This window comes from Aricia agestis, chromosome 8 (genome assembly GCF_905147365.1).
Source record: "Aricia agestis chromosome 8, ilAriAges1.1, whole genome shotgun sequence".
Lineage (NCBI taxonomy): Eukaryota > Metazoa > Arthropoda > Insecta > Lepidoptera > Lycaenidae > Aricia > Aricia agestis.
The window spans coordinates 5,218,738-5,234,385 of NC_056413.1; the positions used below are offsets into that span (position 1 = coordinate 5,218,738).

General features: G+C 38.3%; 1 protein-coding gene across 1 annotated transcript in view; it reads left to right on the forward strand.

The window, feature by feature from the left end:
- LOC121729288 (division abnormally delayed protein) overlaps positions 1-7,807 on the forward strand; it is a 126,519-nt gene extending 118,712 nt beyond the window's left edge. The window contains exons 6-9 of the mRNA XM_042117752.1: positions 700-941; positions 1,291-1,417; positions 2,888-3,047; positions 6,917-7,807. Of these exons, the coding sequence (XP_041973686.1) occupies positions 700-941; positions 1,291-1,417; positions 2,888-3,047; positions 6,917-7,038 (651 nt within the window). The 3' untranslated portion in view covers positions 7,039-7,807. The remainder of the gene's footprint in view (positions 1-699; positions 942-1,290; positions 1,418-2,887; positions 3,048-6,916) is intronic.
- The last annotated feature ends 7,841 nt before the right edge of the window (positions 7,808-15,648 follow it).

Consider the following 15,648-nt stretch of genomic DNA (forward strand, 5'->3'; position numbering starts at 1 on the left):
TAATACTTAACCATATTATTATATCCAGTACCAGTTCTACAGCTGTAACTGTAATACCACATTAACCATGTACTAGCTGGGGTAACACCATGTGTCGAAGAAGAAGAAGAACGGAACGCGGGATATTTTGACAACTGTCACTGGCTTGCCGCCTTTTTTCTCTGCACTTCTCCGGAGCTGTCAAAAGGTTCTAGATAACTGTGCTAGATAACTTTAATGTACTTTTATGTTAAATGATAATAAAATGTTGGTTATTCTTTCACGTTGTCCTAATTGAGCCACCATCGTCCCCAACACCATGTTCCATTGACAATTGACATTGATCGTCGACATCTACCGCTGGTCGCTACCACTACTGAGGGATTACTACCGGTTCAATTCACCTTAACAAAATTACTTCTAATCATACTTATAGCCTTTACTCCTCTTTGCTTTAATTTTCTTTTGGTTTTTTTCCTATCCCTCCTACCTTTTTCTGGCTTATTTTGAGGGTCCCTAGGAAGTTTGTCACCCGGGCTCCTGGAGACCATATCGAGGGTTTTCATAGTAGAAATCTCAGTAGATTCTGGCTAACAATCATGTATGTTTTTTGTTTTTCACAAGGCATTGATCTACCTTGGTAGATCAATGCCTTGTGAAAAACAAAATATTTTGCAACGTCACTGAAGAAGTTCTTAATTTAAATTTTTAATTGTTCAGGTGCGCCAAGAGTGTGGTCCGCCGACTACAGTGGAAGTGGCGATGCTGACGACGCCCCGGCCGACCGGGTCGCGCCGGGACCCGCTCCGTGCGCCCCCGCCTGACGCTGAGCTGCTGCAGTTCGCGGCCACGCTCGCCAGCAGCCGCTCGCTGTTCGCCGACATCGCAGACACAGTGTGCGACGACCCCGAGCTCGTGTATGACGGCAACGATAGGTGCTGGAACGGCGAGGCGGTTGGAGAGTAAGTAGTAACTTTTTTAAACAGAGCCTTATAAGGCCAAGACCGTAGAGATTTTTCGAACCAATTAACTCATAATTTTGAACTACGCTATCGAAAGCTCCATCACTGGCTGAAATAACTCCAGAGGAATTCGACCTGACCGATTCCCACAGACTTATTTGAACCACTGATAGCGTTAATAAATGCGAAATAAAACCATGTTTAACCAACCTTCTATCAAATATTTAAGAGACTACTTCTGCACCTACCTATTGTTTTACCCCAGCTTTCTTCGCATGTTAGTGAAAATATGAAACCTTATTTATTTAGGTACACCAATGTCATAATTGATTTAATCTCATTTCCTCAGGTATACCAAAGCCCTAGTAGCATCAGCGTCTGTCAGTGACCAGAAGTACAACCCCGAGGTGCCGGCGGCCGCGGCGCAAGACGCGCGAGTGGCCGCGCTGGGCGACAAGCTGCGACAGGCCAGACAGGTGAGCTAGGCGGCACCGCTACGGGCGCTACCAGAGTAGACAGAACTAAGGAGGACCTCGACTTCAAAAAAACGGGCGTATCTACGCGAGTTGGGCGCGAGTACCACTTTCGACATGTTTCACAATGCTGGGTAAGGGCCGGACAAAAAAACACGACACGACGTCGTATCGTGTTTTTGTGTCCCGGCCCTTAGTACGGCGCCGGCAGATATGTTACAACGTCAAACGTATTTTCGAGATCTATTTTGAGTCGTTCTGAGTCGGCCTATTCGATTATTCGTTAGTACTGTTTATTCTGACACTACTGTACCACCTGATATCTAGGTACTTAAGAAAAAGGTGCCAAGCGCTGTCACACACTTAATATGAGAAGCAACTGAATTCTTTGACACCTTTCGTTAATTGTTACGTTTCTTTTTTCCATCTGATTTTCTTCAATATAATTTTCCTAACAGCCATTTGTTGAAGAGTACTAAATAGGGAATTCGTCTCCATAGACCATACTTATGTCTGAATGTCAAGTCAAGAGCCCTACAAAAAATTGCGCAAAGGTGGAATCAGATGCACAATGCACATCACTTTATAAGGGGTGACAGACGTGCGAGTAAGTACGCGGACTTATGGCTCGACGATCTTAATCGCCTGTGTGTCAGCAAAGAGCCGCGAGTCGCGAGCCTGGGGCATGGTAATCCAGTGTGAGCGATCCTCGTGTGTCACCGACGCGAGCCGAGTAAGTTCGCGAACTTAAAACCCGCCTGCTTTAAGTTCGTACGTCTATCAGGCCTTTGAAATGCAAGCGCTAGCAGGAAGTGACAGAAACGCCTGTTATTTAGTAACCTGCACAAATCCAGTTTCCTATGGAATGGTTTCTTTAAGTGAGTAATGTCTCGAGCTCTGATTTATTATGCGAGATTTGCAGGCGACAGTTAATTGATATTAACCCAGATACAGTTCAGTCCCGACAACGGACGGACTTACTGAGCTTAGGTAACTAAGCCGAAATATATTGCTATTGTTTCCGTCAGTGTCGGGCCGCGGGTTGCCATATCGCTAGATTTCAGATTTATTAGTTTTCATTTTCAGTAATTTAATGTAACATTAATCCTGCTTCGTTATTTTTTCGATATTATTTTAACAATATTATTTTTATAGTGTACCGGCGTCAAACGAACGTCAAGACGACTCACTTTTGGAATTTTAACTAATACTTACTACCATTTCTATAAAAAACCAACAGGATCGAATGAAAAACTAAGCTGCATTAATATGTAGAAATGGGGTACTTAAATTGGATTTTAATAAAAAAATTAAATATACAAAAAACATTCATTAAACACTGACATTCTCCCAATTAAAATTCAGAGTGCTTGGACGTGATTTTAGTCTCCCATCCAAACTTTATAACTGAAGCACCTTAATAGTAGCTCTTTGGTATAAAAATCTACTTAACACACATTCTTTCTCCCCCAGTTGCTAGTATCCCACTCGTACAAGTCGTCGGCGGACTCCTTCATGCTGGGCGACGAGGCTGGCGACGAGGGCTCCGGGTCCGGTCGCAGCTACACCGACGACGACGCCGCCTATGACGCTGAGGGTTCCGGCGAGGAGGGCTCCGGTGCCGTCGATATCGGTAAGCAACCCTGGATTATGATCAGTCGTTTAATGCGTTCAAGCAGGGCGACGAGGCAGGCGACGAGGCGAGCGCCGGAGCTTACACCGAAGACTATCCATCGATAACGGTAAACTGTACTAAGTAACCCTGAAGCTAGTGTCGTCGTAACTCGAAAGTCATCGGTCTTGTCGAATGTCAGACAACAAATTTTTTTAGAGTTTGTTTTCAAAACAACGCGCTTGACATGAGTAAATTGACATTTTGACATTTCGTTAATTATACCATTACTTAATTATGATTTTAACACTACATTAAAACCCTATCGAAAGTGTACTAATGTAAGACTTAAATAGCAAATCGACTTAAGGTCAAAATATAATATAATAATATTCTTGTATAATTTATACAAAATATAATTTACACAAATTAAAGGACCCTCAAATAATAATATAACTAAAATACGGTATAAATATAATTAGAGAGGAAATGCTTAAAGGTGGGGAATGGCGACAGCTTGCCAGAATTAATTTAACTTTAATTAATATAATGAAGGAGGCTTTGGCATTACCGGTTTATTTTAGTAATTTATTTAATTAACATTAAGGTATCTATTACTGTCTGTTCGGAATCGTTTTACCTTCGTATTTAGCTTTATGCTAACGACACAAGGGTTAGAAACTTGAAATGAAATGAAATGAAAAATGAAAAATATTTATTTCTACGTAGGTTAACAAAGTTAACACTTATACATATACAGGGTGTAACAAAAATTAGTGATAATACTTTAGGGTGTGTACATGTTCCTTGTAGAGAGTTCACTGTGAAAGTAGCACCGCTGAAAGATCAAAAAATTTTTTCACTTTTGTATGGAGAAACTCGAACGCTCGGGCCCCTGCCCATAGAAAAGTGAAAAAAATGTTCGTCTTTCAGCGCTGCTACTTTCACAGTGAACTCTCTACAAGGAACACGTACACACCCTAAAGTATTATCACTTATTTTTGTTACACACTGTATAACGTCGTGTCTACATGAGGCCTACCACCGGTTCGGGAACTACCCCGCCGAGAAGAAACTCGCACGGGGCCACCTTTTACCAAAAAGGTGGCCCCGTGCGAAAGTCCTCTTGGAGGTGGAAATACTGTTAATTAGTAAAATAAAAATATATTTTATTATAATCCTATTATATTGAGTGTTAATAATTATTATTACGTCAAGCAACCAGATACAATGCAAATTTTGAAGTACTTATTGAATAATATAAACTTTTATTTTTCATGATATCAGGATTAGTACGGGAACAAATAAAAATGTTGTTCGTCTTATCAAAATGAAGCTATTCACAAAAAGTTAGCTTGATAGTAATAAAAAAAATGTTCTAGGGCTCCTCCGTACTAGATTTATTATCATCCTCGAAAAAAAAAGTTAGCAGCATAGGACGTATGAATTATGAATTATGATATTACTCCAGCGGCTTAGTCTGCTTGTTCGTGCTAAGCATAGCTGTCGTTTTGATTCTATCAAGTTCGTGTTTCTAATACTGGTTTAAAATTAATAATTAACATTCAATTTTAAACGCTTAAACCGCAGCGGCTTATGATTAATCTTGTTATCGCAAATTAATTAAAAATCACTAGCAGCCGCCACACCCCCACAACAGTTTACTTTGCAATAACATGCATTTTAATATAAAAGCTTTAATCAAAGTTATGTGGATGTGACTAATTATGAGCGTTTAAGTTTTAATTTAGATTATTGCCTGCTACATACATGATATTTTTATATCTTACGTCTAATCTAATGGTCAGCAATATGGGACTTTATTTTGGGTGTTTAGTATAAAAGTTTGAATTTTACTAAAGATGATTATAATAATAATAATAAATTCTTAATTCTTAAACACGACAAGCAAACGTGATTTTATTGTACGTTGTTACTTATTGGTAACATTACACACGAGAATAACATTTTGTAGTTTGATAAGAAAGAGAATGAATTAAACTAGAAATTAATGTTGTATTAAAGTAGTGGAACCAAAACCCACTTGCAATAATAATAATTATCTCACTTGTAATAAAAAGTTAGGTACTTGCAAAAATAATGTCTCTTTTGTCTCGCCATCCCAGTATTTTTCCAACAAAATCCCATCTCTCCTGTCTCCTGACTCGCTGCTTGAGATTTCCCTCACGAAGTAATAACGTTATCTGATTGACTCTCCCGCCAAATTAAAGAATTAATCTCAATGTAATTACACCGACCGGGAAAACGTAACAAATCTTGTTCTACTGTTTATGGTCGTCGAATAAACTGTGAATTTATAAAACCTGTATACATACTCGTAGTACATACTTTAGATAATATAATTATTGTTAATAGATCGTTATAATCAAGTTTTAAATAGGTCATATTTTAAAAGCTTTAAAAAATTGTAAAGCAGTCAAAACGCCATATTAGTGCAAGTTCGTTCCCCATTCGTTTACTAGTCCATTTTTTAGCAAACGGAAAACACAAAATTTACATGAGAATACTAACGGAGAATACCATTTTGTAAACTGCCTGGATCGAACAAGAAACTTTTTGACTGCGGATCGAAGAAAAAAGCTGCATTTTATATTACCATGATATGACATTAAAATAGAAATATGGGTTGGTTGGTAATAGTAAATTTGGGTTTAAAAAAAGTAAAATCTTCAGATATTTGATATATTTTCTATATTTTTCTCTGCATTCAATGTAGATTTCTTTGAGTCTTACATTGACGCACAATAATAATTATGTTTTTGTAATTATTATATTCTACTAATGGTATTTAGTTTAACAGATGGTTTTGTCGTGATTTTATTCGAAATGTGGGTAGTTTATCCTACGCTCTACAATCTACATACTTGTATACAAATATTAGTTTTACAGCGTCGTGCGACTATGTACTACCACAATAAAAACATTACTAGACCACACTTTAAACACTCGCGATAAACCAAAAATTGCTAGATTGTTTGAACCCTTAGATGATTCAGTACGTTTCCTAATGTCCGAATGGCAAACGCCTTGGGATAACTCCACAAAAGGTCGCCACCTTTATAACTTTTTTCCAGATATACGTCAACGGCTATCCAAACACTGGATGGATATTGATCGTTGCGTATCTCAATTCCTGACCGGTCATGGTAATTTTAAAGCCAAACTCTATGGATTTAAATTAGTAGAATCACCCATGTGCGAGTGCTCGACCGAAGGCAACATGTTCGAACAAACCGCCCATCATGTTCTCTGGGAGTGTAACCTCTGGCAAAACGAAAGATCTATAATGGTTAATAACATACTTTGTAAATCTGGAGTCCCATATTACGATGATCTCGTAGACAGCGCAAGGAACTTCCGTGCCTTTAAGCGTTTTTGTCATAATTATTACGGGAAACAGTGTAACACAACAAATTCCAACATTAACTTAGATCTAGCTTAGTAGTCATAATTAACATTAATTATTTCCGTGGTGCTTTCCCTTTAGTTCTTTGACTTTCGGTCATTGCAACTTTGTGCTGTCTCCCGCTTTTTATGGGGAGGTTAAAACTGTATACTTCCTACTCCTCCTATCTTCTTCTGATTAATTTCGTTGCGGGTCCCAAGATAGCTTTAGCATGTCCCTCGGGCTCCCTGAGATCATATCAAAGGGTTTTCGTGGTTGGATACCGCTGTCGATCCTGGCGACACAGGAGATACAGTGGTGGAAATGTGTGGTGGGCCAAAGCCCGCTTTAAAAAAAATATGAGTTTTAAGCTGCAGTGAATAAGAATGAGAATGGCTCACCAAGTACCGGTACGATTCTAAATTAAACCGCAGATGAAAATGTGTTATACATCACATTAATTACCTTGAATTTTGCTCAACAGGTACCAGGACGATGATAGGCGAGGATACGACCTACTCCGCACCGCCAGTTGCCGGATCCGCAGCTAACTTCAGGCCGCTACAATTCATATTTGGAATCACAATCGTCATTTGGCTAACATAAGCGTGAGTGACAACACGTAGGAGCTTCTTAAGACTGTTCTGTGTATTTATTTATTTATTTTCGTCTGGCAATGTTTTTAATAGAAAATTCGCCTAAAACATGACTGCAGTAATTTTATGCTTTATACAAAATTAAGTGGCCAGAATATAATATAGACTTGAGTCCAGTGAAAAATGAAAATATAGTCCCAGTGTTAATTTTTTTCAGCATAATATTTTGCCTAAGCAATAAAAATTCTTACTTTGTAATGTTTAGTTAGAGCAACTTTTTCTGTAAAACAAATTTCAGTTGTTTATAAAATGTTTATGTAGGAATAAATCTACCAATTCAATATTTTAGAGGAATATGTCATGCGAAGCGAAGCATTAAAAAGTAAAAACCACTGGGTCAGTATGACATGGTATAAAGTTTCCCGTCGTAGGGCTTCGCCTTCAATAGGATCATAACCATAATTATAAGTAATATTCATTGCATTTATGTGTGTTCTTGGTGCTATAGACTTTGCATCTGTTTTATTCTGTTTTGTGGCTATACGAAATAGTAAAGCAATATAAATATTACACAGTAGATCATCTTCATACTCCGCGCGAATCGGGCGCACGCACACAATGACGTGATTTCAGATAACTTGACTCTTGAGCAACAAAACAGTCTACTGTATGATGTTTAAATATCATTATTGTCGTAATATTTTTATTGGAATATGTCAAATAATAAGAACTCGGGTGCTTGGTAGTGAGCTGTACACGGCTGCAACTTAAATAAATAACTGTATTTTAAAAAGATAAAACCGACTTCAAAATTGTACGTAATTGAGAATTAAAACTCCCTATCTCCAAAACTACTGAATCGATTTTGATGAAACTTGCACTGTTCCCTAAGTTGAACAATATCTAGTACAACAAAAAAAGAATTACTGAAATCGGAATGGTAGTTCTCTGGAACTGATATGAGATGCGTATGCGAGCACAAACATAAAAACATACATACACACGTCATGCATACATACACTTTTAAAATTTGACACATATTTTGTTTAGACGCTGATATCTGACTAACATATACGAAAATTGGGCAGTTCTGGAAATATTAAATACATGCAACGCGTCGATCTGATAACCTCCTTTTTTTGAAGTCGGTTAAAAAGAAAAATAAGTAACAATATTTTATGAAAAACGATTGTAAGTTACCTACATGTAATTATTTATGGGGCTCACTAGTAAACACCCAAATGTGCTAAAATAGAGTCAGTCCTAGAAAAAAGACAGAAAGATATTTAACGTAAAATAGATAAAGCGTAGCTAGTCTAAATACTTGACGCCAGCTTAAAAATTAATGTAGCGTAAAATGTTTAAAAATAAAAAAAAATATTTAAAAAATTAAAAATAGACGGTGATTATATTCGTGAGAGCGCTCACTTGGGACATAAAAGTCGAAAGACGATTTGGTCTTTCAAACACTACTTTCAGACTGTGTTACTACTTACTGCTAAACGTCTAGCTCTATTATTACAAATATTCACTCCGCTTATCTAATGCTGGCGCTTCAAGGCGCGTAATATCACGAGCCGCGCCGCGCCGCGCCAATGAGTAGCGCTCTATCAATGAGTTTAAAGCTATATATAGTATTTATCGATACTCAATACCGACTACGTAAATATGTAGATGGCGATTTTAGTTCCGGAAGTAACCGCTAGAGGCGCTGTAAAATTTGCCATACTAAAAATAAAAATTTACGTAGTCGGTATCGAGTATCGATAAATACTATAGCTTTATACTCTTGCATGGTAGAGCTACTGTACGAGCGAGCACGAGCCAACAGGCAAGTCTGCGCTACCCGTTCTCACGGCTCGCAATATCACGATCGATCGATCGATCGAGCCGCGCCTTTGAAGTTACCGACTTCAATCGTATCGGACGCGCCTGCACGAGCCAGCCCGCACCCCCTCGAGCCATCCCCTTCACACGGCGCGTGGCTCGAGCTAGCGCGGCGCGGCTCGTGATATTACGCGCCGTGAGAAGCCAGCATTAGATAGTATTTATCTGTCGAGTAGCTTTTTCAACGTGTCAAAGACATGGATATGGATTAGAGCAAGCGAGGAGTAAATATGTTTGGTAATAAGGGAGCTAGAATTTGAAGACAGTAGCGTCGCTCGTAGTTGTTATACTGTTCTATAAACTATGTGTACGCTCTACTGCAAATATATTTTTTGGTAACGCGATCTTGATGCTGACCTGTTCCAAGTGAGCGGTCGCGCTAAAAGTTTGGGTGTTAGGTTAGTTGAAATAAATTATTGTGAAATTGAATCGGCATAAATTGTCGGCTCTCGAGAGAGTTGATGTCGGTAGTTTATGAATATTGGAATTTACACTTAATGTACTGTACATATCATGGTGTTTGCGTATCCAAAATGTTCTTGTAAATATTGTTTGTGATACATCTTTACAGAAAGTGAACCTTTTCCATCATTTTATTTTGATTTTTGATTGGTCAGTTTTTGACAACTTACTCTACGCCAAAAAGTGTTTCCCGCTACAATCCTACATAACGAACTCTACTATGTAGAATTCTACTATAACGTACATTGTAGAGTTCGGTATTTTCCAACAAATCGTAACAATAATGATAGAAAAACTTGTGATTAAAAAATATTTTAAACTTAAAGTAAAATTAATCTCTGCATTGAAGTGATGGAAAATAAACTGTTCTGCTCTAAATTAGGTTTGATGTGAAAATTAGAAATTGAATCTAATATATAAAGAATCTCTAATTATTGTTAATATTATTAGCTGATTGGCAATAAATTTATTAGAAAACAATTATTTATGTTTGTGAAGTTCAGGACTGTCCACGCAATTTGAATTTCTGAAAGAAACACGTAGAAATTACAGATTCTGTTTATTTTACTTATTGTAAAAACACGTCTTTGCGAATAATGTAGCAAAGTAACATTACTTTCAGTGAAACGTACGTAGTTTTTATTAACTTTGGAAAAGTTCTCGACATTTTACAAAAAGATAAAAGAAACGTTACGACTTACGGCATACAGTCGCAAAGCCGTGTGCTCTAAAATTCTTTGAGAAAAAAAACCGCTCAAATTGTGACAGTCTCGAATATTCGCGAATATAAATATCTAGACAAAAGTGATACATATAATAAGTCTGTACAGATGTGTAAATACCCTTATCTCCTACTTTAGGTGCTTAGTGATTAATGATTTGTTGCCATATTAAAATATACAATGTTATTTATTAAGTCATAATTTAATATGTGATAGAGGGTAGTTTTAAGTTTGTATTGCGTTCTGTATATTTTCTTAGCTATAGATCAATCGACGGCCTGACTTTTTTGCTTCTTTGATACGGACGACTGAAACAAGAACTCGCTAGATTTATAGTTAGCTCAAAGGAAGGAATAGCTAAACCTGTTTTTTACATAATTTAATTAATTTTGTTTTAAAAGTTGTAGGGATTGTTACAATTGAAAAAAAAAACAATGTCAATTCTATTGATTTTCTTCGAACAAAGGGTTAAACATTCTTTTATCCTTTAATCTTATACCCAATAGCTGTTACACACGACTTTAACATAAAATTATCCGATGCCTAACAACACGTATACAAATTGCCTTTAAAAAACTCCAGCCGAGGCAATTTCTTTAGAAACCTTTTTTATTTCTTGAGCATTTGCATAATACTAAACACAGCCTATCCGCAGCTTTCCGAGCCCGTTTTTACATAAAACTGATTGTTTCACTCGTCCGTAAAGCCTCATCTAGACTCGCTTCGTCGCTTCACTTCGCTCGCGAAGCTACACAAGTTACAAGTGCGGGCATTTCGGCCTATTGTCATACAAACGGTTTCTGACAGTACAGAAAATATTTAATAAGATCGGATACTTTCCGATCTTATCAAATATTTTTACTTATTATTATTTTACAAATTATAAGTGAAAATAATAAGTTTTGTATACTTATGGTCTATCAAGTTTTAGCTACCGTACTGTGCACCACTTGCAAGTAAGCCGAGAAATGTTAACATTCTGATCAAGTTTTCTTCATTCCGAGCTTTTTTGAAAATTAAAGTTGACCAACCGAGGTGAAGCTGTACGAAACGAAGTGAAGTGCTACTTCGGCCCACTCCGCGAACAGTCTGGATGAGGCATAACATTTAACAATATTAAAATATACCAGTATTAAAAATAGAAATCGCTTTTGAAAATTATATGAGAACTTTTGCAATAATGAATACGTAATTTATAATTGGTAGACGCCATGTAATGGCGGTCCAATTTTGTGGGACGTTGTATATTTTATAGTTGTTGACACTTGACGATGTGAGGACCAGGCAAAGATTACGTTTTATAGTTAGCCTGACTGAGATGATCGTGTATGTTATGGTTCGTTTTAAATTAATCAATGTCTTATGTGTAGTGCTAGTAGTACCAACCACCGTTCAAGTTAAATATCTATTGGTCTCGATATGAAATAGAAACCATGATTTTTTTCTTTGTAAATTTTATTGAAATTACAGAAACGAACGAATGTGAGCACATTTTGTCTTCTTGTGATCAACATATCGACTAACACTTGTGTAGCGTTTAGGGCTAACTCGAAACGTACCGACGTTGTAAATACATGGACAGAAAGCGTGTTTATATTATGAGAATAAACTCTATACCATAGATATTTGTTGTTTTTTTTTTTAATAATAAACCTTTTGACAACCTTAAGCAATCTTCGCTGAAATTCCGGAGTATCGGAGCTATGCCTCCGCGATCTTTCTTCTGATTAATTAAGTATTCCTGTTTGCCTCCTCAAGTAAAGAGGGAGACAATACAAATTATTGCAAGGGCGTCGCCAGCCGATGGCGCAGGGGGGGGCAAGTTGACTTTACCTACTACAGTCTACAATTCATACTTTACTCACTCTCTATAAATGAGAAAAGTAGGTATGAATTGTAGGTAAAGTCGACAGCACATGAAACTTTTCACTTGTACTACGAGCCTTACATCTATTACCAGATTTTAATATTATAGTGGTCGTTGCTTTTGCATTATATTTGGCAACGTTTTTGGGGCAGCTGCCCCTCCCTGCCCCCCCCTGGCGACGCCCTTGAATTATTGTGATATCTAAAAAGTGAAAAAGCTAAAGGGGAACCAGCTTTTTAATTTCCAAAACTATAAATAATATAGAAATACACACAAAATATCGAATATTTTAAAATCGTTTTATTTGTGAAAAAAAAATCAAACACTTCCTATTGTCCGCTCCCAGCGCACTGCAATTAAGAGTTTTTGCCGTAAAATATGATTTTCATACACGTATAGAATCTTTTTAATTGCTTTGAGCTCCGTTCCGGGATTCAACGCCGAATATGTCATTATTTTCGAATATTTAAGTAAGACGACATGCGCTGGATTTTATTTGAAATGTATTTAATCCAGTATCGTTAATGAAAATGCAATGCAAAATGTTGAACCCGCGTCAGGGTCACGTGTCTCTCATCGTACTTGTAAATCATTTTTTAAAACGTACTTGTATCATGCATTGATATAATTACGTATGTAATTTTTTTTTAATGAAATAAGGGGGCAAACGAGCAAACGGGTCACCTGATGGAAAGCAACTTCCGTCGCCCATGGACACTCGCAGCATCAGAAGAGCTGCAGGTGCGTTGCCGGCCTTTTAAGAGGGAATAGGGTAATAGCTCCCCTATTAGGTAGGGATGGGAAGGGGAGGGTAGGGAAGGGAAAAGGGTAGGGGATTGGGCCTCCGGTAAACTCACTCATTCGGCGAAACACAGCGCAAGCGCTGTTTCACGCCGGTTTTCTGTGAGAACGTGGTATTTCTCTGGTCGAGCCGGCCCATTCGTGCCAAAGCATGGCTCTCCCACGTAATTGATGATGTAACCCTTTGAAATCTTTAACTCTAAAGTATACTTAGCGATAAATATACAGCTGATAATATCACTTATTCTAGTCTCTAGAACTCATTACTGATTACTCACAGGAACTGACTTCATACCTCATACACTGATGACATAGTCCGACTATAATTATTATTATTATCATCGTAGCCATAAGAAACTATTTTCAGCAAGAAACACAAAAGACAAACATCAAAAACTTATTTGATTGCTGAACCAGCATTGAACCAGATGATAATATCTCTACCCCGATTCTGCTATCAAAGACAGCTTCGATTCGTTCGGATCTTAACGAACAGAATACGTCAAACTTTTTGACTTTCAGAGTATTGACCAAGACACGGGGTGCCCCTGACGTCATGAAACCATAAGTCAATATTAATTGTCAAAATAGTCGACGGCAGTCGGCGGCACGTGTCGGCGGCAGTCGACGGCAGTTGACGGCACGTGTCGGCGGCAGTTGACGGCAGCCGACGGCAGCCGTTGACAATTTATGACGCTTGCAGGGGGCCTACCACGACCTTTCCTAAAACGATCATGTTTCCAGAAAGCTTTATTGTAAGATTACAATAACATTACCGTACTCCCTTTTCAAATATAATTTTACTAAAAAACAGTAAAAAATGCAAAATATTGTTAAATCCGCTGCGAAATATCAACTTTTTAAGATCGATAGCTTGACGTTAAAGTAATTATTGCTTATCTGTCAAAAGGTGTCGCTTAGTAGAAGTGGTGGTAGGCCCCCAGTTGTGACGTACCGCCTAAAGGTAAGCGGCCACAGGTCAATATCATACGCAGCGGACGTATCGCATCAAACGGATAATTTTTTTAGATAATTAGTTCCGCGAAATCGGCAGCGTATGGATTATCGAATAGTCTAGTAAATGAATGCTCAAAAGGGGGGTGTGGGTGGAATAGTCAAAAGCAGAAATTTTGACTTAGAAACATTGTTTGGACTAATTTGAAGATAAACATACTGTCTAGTCGGTAATCCGTACGCTGCCGATACAGTGGACGTACTGTAAAAAAATTATACTTTTGATGCGAGACGTCCGTTGCGTACGATACCGACCTGTGGACCTTTACCTTTACGCGCTACGTCACAACTGCAAGCGTGATAAACTGTCGACGGCAGTGCCGTCGACTGCCGTCGACTGCCGCCGACACGTGCTGTCGTCTGCCGTCGACTGCCGTCGACGCGTGCCGCTGACACGTGCCGTTCGTCTGTAAGCACTCTAAGTACTTATTTTGCTCTTTTAAAACACAATTTTAAAAGTTAAAATTTAAACATTATATCTTTTTAAGCTTTATTCCTAAGTAGGTATATGAAGTTTATGTTCATGAAAGTTTAGTAACCGCCAAGGTTGATCATGACTCATGAGTAGTCATGAGTAGTAGTAGTAATATGGTTTTGATATCGTATAAGACTTTATACGATATCAAAACCATATCGAAACCATATCGCGAAGCTATTTATCAGAATCGACTTAAAAATCTGCATGCTCCACAAAGGAAGATCAAACGAAATAGATTTGTCGAGCCCGAGCTAATGGTGCGTGAAATTGTACGCGACGGCCAATACATCCGCCATCCTATTGTCTGACCCCCTCCCCCCGCTTCCCCGGCTTCCTCCGTACCCCCGCACCTCCTCAGCCGCGGGCTCAAGACGATCAACTTTGTTAGGGACGATTCACACTAGAAAACTGTCAAAAAAATTAATAAAGCCCTTGTGTGCACAGAGAGATTCTGAGAGTTGGTAGTTTAATCGTCTTGTATTTGTCTTTGTTTGGGCAGCAAGTCTCTCTATGGAATTAACCTAAGTTCCAAGCTGAAGGTCGAACGGCCACGGAATACACAACGTATCCGATAAAATCGGCCTGCTGCGACTAGTTCGATCTGAACGTTCGGCCTCCCCGTATATCGAGGCCTTAGCCTAGCCAAGCTAAGCTTCTTGAATTGGCTCAAAATAAGTTTCAGATTGACACGACACTTCGAAACTGCTTGTATGAATCGACCCTAACAAGTTCCAGATTATTCTATCTAAGACACTGAGGTAGTAAGTACTACGTACTAGCATGGGCGTACCGAGGCGGGGGCAGCTGCCACCCCCTGGATCATGTTGACGTCCCTACTAAGTTTAATATCTAGTACTTTTATCTATAAAAATTAAAAATTAAGGACGAATTTTTGCCATTTGTTTGCAATACAATATTTTTACAACTAAAAATTATTAATTTTTTATTCTTTATAAACACCTAGCTTATGAAAAATCTGATTGGCCCCCCCCTGGCCCAGAACCTGGGTGATTTGCCCCCCCCCCCCCCCCCTGGCATTAGAACCTGGGTAATTTGCCCCCCCCCCCCTGGCCCAGAACCTGGGTACGCCCATGCGTACTAGAGCAGCTATTGCGAACAAAAAACATGTCGCACTTGAGGCATGAGCGGGGTGGGAGGCGGGGCGGTGATTGCTATGGATCAGTACCGCAGAAGTGACAAGTTTTGTGCCTACACTCGAATGAATGCAGAATCTATTTGAGTAAGTGGATAAAATAAAAATAAAAATTAACTTTTTTATAAAATGTATAATTAATTATGGATCCATAGTCCACTATAGCTAATTACCTTATTTAAATTACTTAAATATTTTCAAATGTGTACCATAATAAAATTATTATAATGTACGCA